The sequence below is a fragment of the Hyla sarda genome, chromosome 2 (genome assembly GCF_029499605.1).
Source record: "Hyla sarda isolate aHylSar1 chromosome 2, aHylSar1.hap1, whole genome shotgun sequence".
In the NCBI taxonomy this organism is placed as follows: domain Eukaryota; kingdom Metazoa; phylum Chordata; class Amphibia; order Anura; family Hylidae; genus Hyla; species Hyla sarda.
Window position 1 is genome coordinate 173,775,703 of NC_079190.1, and position 12,739 is coordinate 173,788,441.

Below are 12,739 nucleotides of genomic sequence, written 5' to 3' on the forward strand. Positions count from 1 at the left end.
AAACGAAAGTGGAAAAACCCGTGGTCCTTAAGGGGTTAAAACAGTTCATAAGGTGCCAGCCTCCTGGATGGCCTCCACTTCATGGGTCCCAGGGAACAGACCGTAAAGCACTGAATAGTACGATAGGCAGTTCCAGGTACAGAGTCTCTGAGTTCATGTTCCACGGCACCCAACAGACCCTGCGCAAACGGGCACTGCCAAAACACATGCAAAGATGTTTCCTTCACAAAGGGGCACCGTGGGCAGTACCGGATTCAGCACAGGTCGCGGGCATGCATGAATTACCTAAGAGACAGTCCTCCCTTAAAGGGTACCTCTCATCAAAAAAACTTTTGATATATTATAGATTAATGTATGCAGAATAACTTTACAATTGCATGTTATTAAAAAATATGCTTCTTTCTATTTAATTTTCCACTTTGAAGAAATGACCACTAGGGGTCTCCCTACCAGTCCTGGCAGCAAGCATTTCAGACTCATGCTGGAGTCCTAAACACTACGAGCTGCCAGTCTGCTTTGTTCACAAAGGAGAACACTCAGAGCTGCCAGCCTGCTTTGTTCACAGCCTGTTTGGCTGTGAACAAAGCAGGCTGGCAGCTCTGAGTGTTTAGGACTCCAGCATGAGTCAGAAATTCTTGCTGACAGGACTGATCGGGAAAAATACAATAGAAAGAAGCATATTTTTCATTAACATGCTATTGGAAAGTTATTCAACATTCATTAATCTAAAATATATCAAAAGTTTATTTGATGAGAGGTACCCTTTAATGGCCATCCATGACAAGTCCTTATGTTCATTGGTAAGCTGCTTTGAAGCCACATTGGTCCAAACAGTCTCTGCCGTGGCTGCGGGGAGCCACGGAATGAGCGCCAACAAGTCCTTAGCTTGGATGAGCTTGTAGATGATCTCTGGCTTCCACAGGTCGGGCTTCAGTACTTCCAGCTGGTGCTCCCTCACAAACCGGACAATGTCCCCATAGAACCAGGGAGTGTTCCAGTTGTAAGGGATGGAGCTGTCCCACTTGTCCCTGCCGAGCCCTCTCCAGAGGGGCAAAAGAAACAAAACATGGAGCTGCCCGCTGAGCCAGTCTTTTCCACCAGAGTACGCTGCACATTCACACATGCAAAGAAGGCCCTCAGCAGAGTGGTTATATCAGGCACTCCCTTCCCACCCTTGCGGGGCTCCTTGTACATCACAGTCCATTTGACTCTGTCCATTTTGCCCCAGATGAAGCGAAACACGGTCCGGGTGATGGCCTTGCAAATGGTGGCATGGGGAGGCCAGGCATGTGCGATGTATTTGAGCACAGGCAAAATGTCACTCTGCAAGACCAGTGTTTTTCCCTCCATCGAGAGCTTTCTGGAGCTCCACAGTCTGATTTAAAGTTCTCCCGCCCCCTTCCCAAGACTTAAGAGCCACTCCTTCCTTCCTTCCCAAACCAGACTCCCAGGATTTGGATGAAATCTGGTTTAACAGTAACGGGGAAGGGGGTGGAAGAAGCCAGGTGCCATTCCCCGAAGAGCATAGCCTCCCATTTCCCGCAATAGATTTTTGCCCCCGAAGCTTAGCCGAAGTTCTCGCAGGTCTGGACGAGTGCAGTCACCGAACTCAGATCAGCGCAGAAGACGGTCATGTTGTCCATGTAAAGCAAGCACTTGACCTCGTAGCGATCTGGTCCCGGTGCGGTGATCCCTCTGATCTCTCCATTCTACCGGATAGACTCCGTGAAGAGCTCTATAACACAAACAAAAAGAAGAGGTAAAGAGGGCAGCCTTTTTTGACCCCCAGAAAGGATAGGGAGGGGTCAGTCTTCCAGCCGTTCACCAACACCGTGCTGCAAATATCAAAATACATACATAACAAAAGAGCAAAACATCTTCCCCAGACCCAGCTTGGGCAAAACCCTGCCAATGAAAGTGTGGGAGACACCATCAAATGCCTTCCCCTGATCCAGACTGACCAGGGCTCAATGGCCCTGGATGTAATAGACCGTGTCTCCCACAAGGGCAAGGTCATCGGCGATCCTGAGACTGGGGATGCCGCAGGTCTGGTCCCGGTGGACGTTCTGCCCAATGACAGATTTCAGCCTTTTGGCCAGCATCTTGGCGAGGATCTTGTAGTCCACGTTCGAAGAGAGATGGGACGCCACTTTTTCAGGTCACATCTCTCCCCCTTCCGCTTATACAAAATCGTGATCATCCCTACCCTCAATGACAGAGGCATTCTGCCCCCCCACCACCATCTCCTCGTACACCTCCAACAGGTCCCCCAGTACTACAGAGAGCACGGCCAGAAGACCGTCACTGCCTGGGGTCCTGCCGGGCTTAAAGGATTTAGCAACAGAGAGCAGCTCCCCCACTGTCAAGGGATCGTCCATTGCCACGGCACCTGCTGGATCAATGTTAGTAATACCTGACAGGAACCTCTAGGTGGCTTTGGGGTCTGATGACTTTGGGGCATAAAGATTGCTGTAGAAGTCCGAGACGACCCCCATCACCTCCTCCTTTCCCCTCCGCATGTGTCCGGTCTCATCTCACAGCTCTATCAGGGGCATGTGGCCAGCATGGAGCTTCCTGAAAAAGAAAGAGTTGCACTTCTCACCCTTTTCCAAGTTCTCCACTTTGAGGAGGATTCCAAGCGAATTGCAAGCGTTCCAAAGTGCCTTTTCAAGCTCTTTTTGGTCTCCTCCAGCTCCTCCCTGCCACACTGGAGCAGATCTTGCAGTGACTGCAACAAGTCCCACTTCTTCTCCCACGCCTGTCTGCCTTTTGCCTGAAAGAAACAATGAAACTCGACTTTAACATACTCCCACCAATCGCTGGGACTGTTAAACACATTTTATCATTAAGCCATACAAGGTAAGTATCTCTAAGTTCCTCCATGACCTCCCTCTGCACCAACAGGGCACAATTCAACTTCCAGGAGCCTGGACCAGGTAGGAATCCATGGCACAGAGTCCCCTGAAATCGAATGGCCTGTGGTCAGAGAAGCACTGGACCATAGAGTATGACACCTTTCTAACTGCTCTCGACGTGAAGATGAAGTCTATCCGAGAACATAGCGAGCCATTGGGGCGGCTACACGTATAGTTTAACCCCTTAAGGACACATGACGTATTGGAACGTCATGTGTCCACTCCCGATCTATAACGCGGGGCCACGCCGTGGCCCCGCCGTGGCCCCGCGTCATAGCGGGTCGGGCCCGGCCTCTAACAACGGCCGGGACCCGTGGCTAATAGCGCGCGGCATTGATGGGGGAAGGAAGGAGGTGAGCCAGAGAACCGCAGCACAGAGCGGGATCAGGTAAGTATCGTTTTCATCAGTGCCACCTGCACTTGCACTACCTGTCTGTACCGACAGGTTAGTGCAGGTGAAACTGACAGATTCCTTTTAAAAGAAAAGCAAAGTTAGTCAATGGCTAACCCCTTTTAAAGGGTCTGCTGTGAACACCTTGGTGCTAGATATCAGAGATCTTGTGAAGTCAATACCTTAGTGGGTCAGAGCTATTTTGTCAGGATAATAGAAACATACATCGTAGAAGCAGAAAAACAAATTTACGATGTTCCACGTCTCTCATTCTGATTTTGAATGGGTTCTATCATGGTATCCATCGATTTAATGGGAAGAACAGCACCATTTTTTTTATTTTTAATATAAAATACAGTAGAATATGTGCCTCCAACACCGATGTGAAGTTCGTGCCTCATTGGGTCAAAGCTGTTTTGGCAGGAGGAGGGAACCTATACAGTATTAGGCAGGTGGTTTTAATGTTGTGGCTGCTTGGTGTTAAAGGGGTACTCCGGCACTTAGACATCTTATCCCCTATCCAAAGGATAGGGGATAAGAAGCCTGATCGCGGGGGTCCCGCCGCTGGGGACCCCCGTGATCTTTCACCCCAGTTAAAATCAGTCCCCGGAGCATGTTTGCTCCGGGTCTGATAACCGGCGACCACGGGGCAGGCGGCGTGTGACATCACGCTGACAGCTGTCACGCCCCCTCCCATAGGCTTGCATTGAGGGGCGGAGCGTGACGTCACATGGGGGCGGAGGCGTGACGTTACACGCCGTCTGCCCCGTGGTTGCCGGTAATCAGACCCAGAGCAAACATGCTCCGGGGACTGATTTTAACTGGGGTGCAAGATCTTACAATTTAAAAGGGGTACTTCGGCGCTTAGACATCTTATCCCCTATCCAAAGGATAGGCGATAAGATGCCTGATCACGGGGGTCCCACCGCTGGGGACCCCCGTGATCAGGCATCTTATCGCCTATCCTTTGGATAGGGGATAAGATGTCTAAGCGCCAAAGTACCCCTTTTAAATTGTAAGATTCGATAGTATTGCTCACTGGTTCTGTTAGTTCACTGCTGTAGATGCCTCATTGTACTGTGAGGAAAGATATCCTTTTGGATGTTACTAGTACTATGAAAGAACTTATTTCTCACTGATGTCTTGCCTGTTTGCTGAAGTTCTCTATGAAAATACTGTGAGCTGTCTAGAGACCCCCCCCCCCCCTCCCCTCTGTACACTGGGATGTCTCCTAGCTGTGATGACCATTCATAGCTTCCTTGGCATGGATTGTTTATCCTGTGCTTCAACAGCAGGGCTCTGTTTTAATGCTGGTCAATTCCTTCGGAGCATTGGTGGGATGGGGAGGCGAGCGAAAACTGTGTCATGGGGTCTTCAATGAGCGTTCACAGTACTTGCAGCCCACGCAAGGGGATATGGCTGAAGAGAGGGCAAGGAGAGGTGACTTTTTTTCCTCTTGCATTCATAGATCTTATTTCTGGGGTTTACTGAATACAATGCACTTGTACTGTTAGGGTATGCTCACACTGGACTGAAAGGCTGCAGGCTTGTTGCACATTTTCATCAGGTTGGTTTCCTTATTGAAGTTAATTGGGAATATCTGGAGCATTTCAGTCCTGTATGAACATACATTTTACTTGTTGTATAAAGTTTGTTTCAGGTTTGTAAATGCATTTTATGGTTTTGTCTTGTTCAGATTATTGTTCTAATATGTAAAAGTCACTCTTTCCTTCACAATAATATTTTTTATAAACTCGATCTTCCTTTTGTGTGGGCAAAAGTATATTGATTCCTTTGTATATTGATTCCCGTTAAGGTGTTATTTTAGGGGGTGTTTAACTCAATCACTCTCTCTCTCTCTATATAAGTAAATACATTTTATTTTATTTTTTTGCCTGTGCACTGTCTGTTCAAGTTTTTTCCAGATTTTTGAAGTTTCTGAGACACACAGGTTCGACACCAGTTTACTGAAAAGGTCAACAATTAGGTTCTGGGTAGTGAATGAAATAGCAAAATTCAACAAAAATGCCCTTATTCCTCTCTGTGTGTAGTTAGAAATGAATGGGGGCATTGAAGGCAAATGAACAGGCTGTAATGTAGTCACAGACAGAAATATCAAGCCTTTCTGTCCGTGCTATCAAGTCTGCTCTGCATGGCGAATACTGAAAGCCTTGCTGTGTAGACTTTTTGGTATTTTATGCTGTGTGCCTGTAGATCTCTATGCAGTGTTATGCCGCTTGTCATTAATGGCTGTCTTATTTTATATGTAAAAGATGGTTTACATGTTGGCATAGTCAGGATATGGCATGACCTGTGCATAGTTAGGAGACCAGATTTTTTGTGAACTGAATTTTTAAATATGTTGTAATGGCACATGATCAAATATTTTATTTTAATATATTGTTTATTATGTTTAAGATTGTATCTAGTATAGTCTGAATGGCCAGTCACATACCGTATATACTCGAGTATAAGCCGACCCGAATATAAGCCGAGGCCCCTAATTTCACCCCAAAATCCCAGGAAAAGTTATTGACTCGAGTATAAGCCTAGGGTGGGAAATACATCATCCCCCCCCTGTCATCATCCAGACCCCCGTCATAATCACCCTCATCACCCTCATCATCATCCCCCCTTCATCATCCCCCCTTCATCATCACCGCCTGTCATCATCCCCACCCCCCCTTCATCATCCCCTTGTCATCCCACCCCCCCTTCATCATCCCCTTGTCATCATCAGTTGTAGTTTTGAAACCTCTGGAGGTCCGCAGATTGAAGACCACTGTGGCCTTCGACATCATCCAGCCCCCTCTCACCCCCTTTAGTTCTGTACTCACCTCTGCTCGGCGCTGGTCCGGTGCTGCAGGACTGTCCGGTGGGGAGGTCGTCTGGTGGGATAGTGGTTCCGGGCTGCCATCTTCACCGGGGGGCCTCTTCTCCGCGCTTCGGACCCGGAATAGAGGCGTTGCCTTGACCATGACGCAGAGGGACGTTAGTAATGAACGTACCTCTGCGTCGTCGTCAAGGCAACGTGACTATTTCGGGGCCGGGCCCGAAGCGCGGAGAAGAGGCCCCCCGGTGAAGATGGCAGCCCGGAACCACTATCCCACCGGACGACCTCCCCACCGGACAGTCCTGCAGCACCGGACCAGCACCGAGCAGAGGTGAGTACAGAACTAAAGGGGGCGAGAGGGGGCTGGATGATGTTGAAGGCCGCAGTGGTCTTCAACCTGCGGACCTTCAGAGGTTTCAAAACTACAACTCCCAGCAAGCCCGGACAGCCGATGGCTGCCCGGGCTTGCTGGGAGTTGTAGTTTTGAAACCTCTGGAGGTCCGCAGGTTGAAGACCACTGAGGCCGGAGAGTTCACTCGAGTATAAGCCGCGGGGGGTGTTTTCAGCACGAAAAATTGTGCTGAAAAACTCTGCTTATACTCGAGTATATACGGTATTCACATAGTGGTCAACAAAAGTAAAGACTGTTTGCAGCTTATCTAATGCCGGATGTGCTTAGCTGCTTGTAAAATAGTAAATTTGAAAGGTGCGTCTTAGTAATTTTAGTAATGTCCAGCAGGATCTGTCCATGAAGTAAACACTGAAGAAATCTACTGTTATAAATGGTTTCTGCACATAGAAATAGATGGCAAATATGACAGTGGAAAAGCGATGTGTACTTGGAAGATTCCATGATGAACCTAATCATGTCTATAGTTTGCCTTTTATATATGCAGCCTGAGGTTTTTTAACCTTATAAGTGTTTTGTAGAACATGAGAATTTTCCATGCATTACCGAACACAACACATCGTGATGCACTCTGTATCCTGTTAAGTCACAAGCTCTAGATGTTGTGTTTGCTCTTGGCAAGAATTTTCTCATGTAACGAACAAGTTAAAAAGAAGTCTTTTGTGAGTCCTCCATCATACAGCTTGCAGCTAGTTATCTTTTGGAGGCTTTTGGTTATTAGGAATGATGTCAATACATGGTAGTGCTTAATAAATCAGAAATGAAATAAGAACAGAATTGGTCCAGTATGACTAAGTGTGGCACACATCCGAAACGCTTGACACTGCACACACCACCCGTATCTTGGTTTTTATGGACTATTCAGGACACATTCACTGCCCTTATTGTGCACTGATTCTTTTCTCATTTCAAATTTGTCTATTGGGTGATGCCCAGCACTATTCATGGCACAGAGGAGGATGATTACTGCTATCTGCATATTAGTAACTCGTAGTATCATAAGATTATAACAAGTAAATTAACTGGTTATCACTACAAAGTCAGCATGTTGCATATGTGATTTGCATTACTTACAGACAGGTGAGATCATCATAATATTAAATATTTAAAAACGTATAGCTATTTTAGCGCACAGTCATTACTAAGAGTTAATAAAATAATTCTCTTTTTTTAATTTTTTTTTAAAAAATTTTTTTATTGCAGGTGCTACAAAACATTTTAGAAACAGAAAATGAGTACTTAAAAGAGATCCAGAATCTATTATCCAATTATCTTCGTCATTTACAAACCAGTGAAAAGTAAGGCTAGATTTATTATATCTCCTTTTCTATGTCCTTTTTGTTCAAAATCAACAGCTTTAAGGTATCCATATAATTTTTACTTTTATAAACATGTCAAATTAACATGTTAGAAGTTTTAATTGGTTGACGCTGGGATCTCCAGGTATTGCTAAAATAAAGGGGCGTTAGTTCTGAGCGGTTCCCATTTTAAACCCCACTAATCAAAGACTGATATGTCTTTATGACTTGCCATAAGGTTAAAGGAATTGTGCCACCAGGGGAAGCCATATCCATATGCTCTTTTTTGGAATATGGACATCATAGAGGGGAAAGCTTTGCATTTGCTGCTGCTGGGGAATTATCCAGCTGGCTAGCTTCACCTAGTAAAATCAGCCAATTAACAACTATTCAGGAGGATCTCTTTGTATTACAAATTGCACAAAAAAAAAGTAATAAGATACTTAAAATTGAAAATGCATGAAATTTATGTAAAATGTACAATGTTTCTACTAACAAGACACCATTGCTAGTGTGTGGAGCTTCAAAGGCCATTAAGACTCCACTGTGCTTTCTGGATAGAGGGAATATGCAAAGCAGCTCACTCACACCACCTTTTCAGGTAGCATTCCCTAAACTTCAGGTTTAAACTCCAGTTACAGAGTTTGAGGAACCGTTTGACATTTAAAGGGGTACTCTGCTGGAAAAAAATTTTTGTTTAAATCAACTGGTGCCAGAAAGTTAAACAAATTTGTAAATTACTTCTATTAAAAAATCTTAATCCTTCCAGTATTTATCAGCTGCTATTTGCTCCACAGGAAGTTTTCTTCTTTTTGAATTTCCTTTCTATCTGACCACAGTGCTCTCTGCTGACACCTCTGTCCATATAAGGAACTGTCCAGAGTACAAGCAAATCCCCATAGCAAACCTCTCCTGCTCTGCACAGTTCCTGATATGGACAGAGGTGTCAGCAAAGGGCACTGTGCTCAGACTGAAAAGAACTCCAGAGCACTGTGGTCAGACAGAAAGGTAATTTAAAAAGAAAATAACTTCCTGTGGAGCAAATACCAGCTGATAAGTACTGGAAGGATTAAGATTTTTAAATCAAAGTAATTTACAAATCTGTTTAATTTTCTGGCACCAGTTGATTAAAAGAAAAAAAGAAAAAATTCCAGTGGAGTACCCCTTTAATGCCGAGCCAGAGATCTCCCCAGCAGGAAAGAGGACTCCTCTGCAGACAGCACTGTTTCAGGGTTGTTGCCCCTCGTCAGTACAGAGCTGCCTCTCAGAACACCCTCGTCTGTACTGACTAAGGGGCAACAACTCTGAAACAGAGCTGTCTGGAGATGGGTCCTCTTCCCTTCCGGAGAGATTTCTGGCTTTGCATTAAATCAATTCCTAAAACTCTGTTACTTGAGTGAAAAGCTGATGTTTAGGAAATGCTACCTGAAAAGGTGGTGCAAGTGAGCTGCTTTGCATATTCACTGTTCCTGAAATTTATGTAAAAGGGGAAAACAAAGCAGAAACTCCTGGGCACTAGTATTGATCTAGTGCTGTGGTTTTAAATAAATTAAAATGTGATTGGTTTAAGTAATTATAATCCTGAAAAGCAGTCCCTGGATAGACTGAACATGCTTTTCACTATAATCTGTGCATATATTGAAACATAAAGGAGTAGTCCAGTATTGTAAAACTTCTCCCCTATCCCCAGCGGTCAGACACCCAGCGTTGTGAAACTTCTCCCCTATCCTTGGAATAGGGGATAAGTTTTTTAACATTGTATAGATCTCCTTTAACCCCTTAAGGAACCGTTTTTTTTTCTGTTTTTGCACTTTTATTTTTACCTCCTTACCTTTTAAAAAGTCATAACTATTATCAATTTTGCACCTAAAAGTCCATATAATGGCTTATTTTTTTTGCAATGTTATAGCTCCCATAGGGGACTATAACACTGTACACACTGATCTTTTACATTGATCATGGATTTCTCATAGGAAACCATTGATCAATGATTCTGCCGCTTGACTGCTCATGCCTGGATCTCAGGCACTGAGCAGTCATTCGGCGATCGGACAACAGGAGGCAGGTAAGGGGACCCTCCTGCTGTCCTACAGCTGTTCGGGATGCCGCGATTTCACTGCGGTGATCCCGAAGAGCTCCCTGAGTTAACCGGCATTGGTTTACTTTCAATTTAGACGCGGAGTTCAACTAGTGCCGCACACTATTAGTCACGGCTGTGGCCCCGCGTTATAGAAAGGGAAAGGACCTAGGGCGTACCAGTATGTCCTTGGTCCTTAAGGGGTTAAAGCAACACGCTGTATGGCTATGTCAGCCATCTGAGGCCCTTGTAAAAGACTTGTGAGGTTAGTGTCTACTGGTGGCTTCCTATTGTGACATGCTCACCAGAATAGTTTTTGGCTGCCCACACTGATATATGTTAACATAGTCTTTGCAGTCTGTCTGACCCATCACTGCTTATTGTGATTCATGATGACTTCGGTGTATATTTTGTGCTTCATCTCTAGTCTTTTTAACGTTTCACTTTGTCCTTTTTTTCCTTTAAAGGATGAGTCCCACTAGTATCTCTTATTTAATGGGGAACCTAGAGGAGATTTGTTCTTTTCAGCAACTATTGGTTCAGTCATTGGAGGATTGTACAAAGTAAGTTATGCAGTATCAAACATTTGTGATCTGTTGAAAATCTCACTTTCCTGAATTTTTTGGGTGTTTTTGGTAGCATATTTTTGTTGCATATTTTTTGAAAAGTTAAATTTTTTGGCATTTTATAATAACAAAACAACAGCTACACAGGGGGCGCCCAAATCAGAAAAGGGAAAGAATCAGATGCTACAGGCAAACCCCATAAAATACAGAAACATATAAAAAAAAATCAAACAGGAACGGGCCCACCCCGTGCAACCTCCAGAGAGAACAAGTTATTTTTAACATGTGTTTTTCATCCCCTATAGTGAGGAGTATGAAAAAGATACTGGTTTAAAGGAAAACTGGCAGGAGAATCACCTGCACATACCTGAATATACAGGAATATAGTGCTGGTGATCCTCTTTCTGACTATATTTACCTCATGCAAATCTGTCTAGCCGTTCAGAAGATATGAGCAAAAATGTATTTATGCTAATTTGCATAGATTAGCAAAGAGGGCGTGACTATGAATGTATTAGTAATGATAACACAGCAATGGTAACGCCCCCATTCAGGGGTCAAGTCCTGGGGAAAAAAAGTGTGGGAACTCACCCAAAATTTCCACTTAAAGGGGTACGAGACATCTTATCCCCTATCCAAAGGATAGGGGATAAGATGTTTGATCCTGGGGGTCCCGACGCTGGGGACCCCCACGTTCTCCCTTCTGCAGCCGGCATTCATTTAGAGCGTTGGGTGCAGCGCCGGAGGCTCGTGACATCAGTCATAGCCCCTCAATGCAAGTCTATGGGAGGGGGCGTGACGGCCTCCGCCCCGCATCACCAGTCATCCGGCACGGAGCGAAGCTCGCTCCGTGCACCGGATGTCTGGGGTGCCACAGCCGAGATCCCGGGGTCCCCATGATCTCACATCTTATCTCCTATACTTTGGATAGGGGATAAGATGTCTAGGGGCAGAGTGCCCCTTTAAGGGCTGGTCCTGCAGGACTCCTGCTAATGGGAACTGCGTTCCTGCTGTGGAAAAAGTGTAGGAACTCCGTTCCCATGAGTTCCTGCAGGACTTGAGCCCTGCCCCCATTGCTAGCTTCTTTAATTTGCATAAATACATTTTGCTGATATCTTCCGAATGGATAGACAGGTTCTGGTGAGGTAATCATTGCCAGAAAAAAGAACACCGTGCTATAATCCTGTAGGTTAGTGCGGGTGATCCTACTGTCGGGTTCCCTATTTGACAACATATTCAGAGCATGCTGCTGCATTTTAAAAAAAAGGACTCAAAAAATGCCACAAACAAAAACAAATATTTTTATTTTACTACGGAGACCTTCATGTAATGTTTAGTTGAAAGAAAAGCCAGGTTTGTACCTTGTAAACCCCTACAACAAACCTGGGATATTTTGTTTTCTAAAGTATAAGTAATGGATGCATTTTCAAGGTGTTGACTGCCTTTTTGTTTTCTCGCGACTCATTAGGGATATTCTGCGTTGGGGGTGAATCCAAATCTGATGTCATTTAAAGCTTGGCTGTTGTTTTTATCTTTTTAAGTGTGACCTGGCCGTAAAGTTCTTACTATAACTGCAACAAGCTATCCCCTGCAGCTTTCCATAGCCATCCAAAGAACACATCAGCTGAGACATTGTTTTGGGGGTACACATGTTTATTAAAGGGGTATTCCACTGGAAAAAAAAAATGTAATCAACTGGTGCCAGAAAATTAAACAGATTTGTAAATGACTTCTATTAAAAGATCTTAATCCTTCCAGTACTTATCAGCTGCTGTTATGATCCACATAAAGGGGAAAATAAAATGTTTTCCAGTGGAGTACCCCTTTAACAAGGAGTGTCTTTAATCAAGATGTGACCCATATGTCTGTCTTCTGCTACATGACTCATTGAGGCTAGGTTCACACCATGGAATTGCAAGGGTATATGCGAAGCCAGTGGTCTTCAACCTGCGGACCTCCAGATGTTTCAAAACTACAACTCCCAGCATGCCCGGACAGCCGATGGCTGTCCGGGCATGCTGGGAGTTGTAGTTTTGCAACATCTGGAGGTCTGCAGGTTGAAGAACACTGTGCTAAGCCATGCTCTAGCCTTTATCCAGCCAGAGAGACTACTATGCTTTTGGCATTTTACATTTCTAGTTATATATTACATTCTGAATGTTTTATAACTAGAGATGAGCGAACATACAGTAAATTCGATTCGTCACGAACTTCTCGGCTCGGCAGTTGATGACTTATCCTGCATAAATG

The 12,739-nt window shown here is 44.8% G+C and overlaps 1 protein-coding gene across 3 annotated transcripts in view; it reads left to right on the forward strand.

Annotated features, from left to right (window-relative positions):
• Window positions 1–12,739, forward strand: part of LOC130355529 (rho guanine nucleotide exchange factor 7) — a 172,030-nt gene that overhangs the window by 100,147 nt on the left and 59,144 nt on the right. For all 3 annotated transcript variants that reach the window (XM_056555770.1, XM_056555771.1, XM_056555772.1), the window contains exons 7-8: window positions 7,752–7,846; window positions 10,391–10,486. In XM_056555770.1, the coding sequence (XP_056411745.1) occupies window positions 7,752–7,846; window positions 10,391–10,486 (191 nt within the window). The remainder of the gene's footprint in view (window positions 1–7,751; window positions 7,847–10,390; window positions 10,487–12,739) is intronic.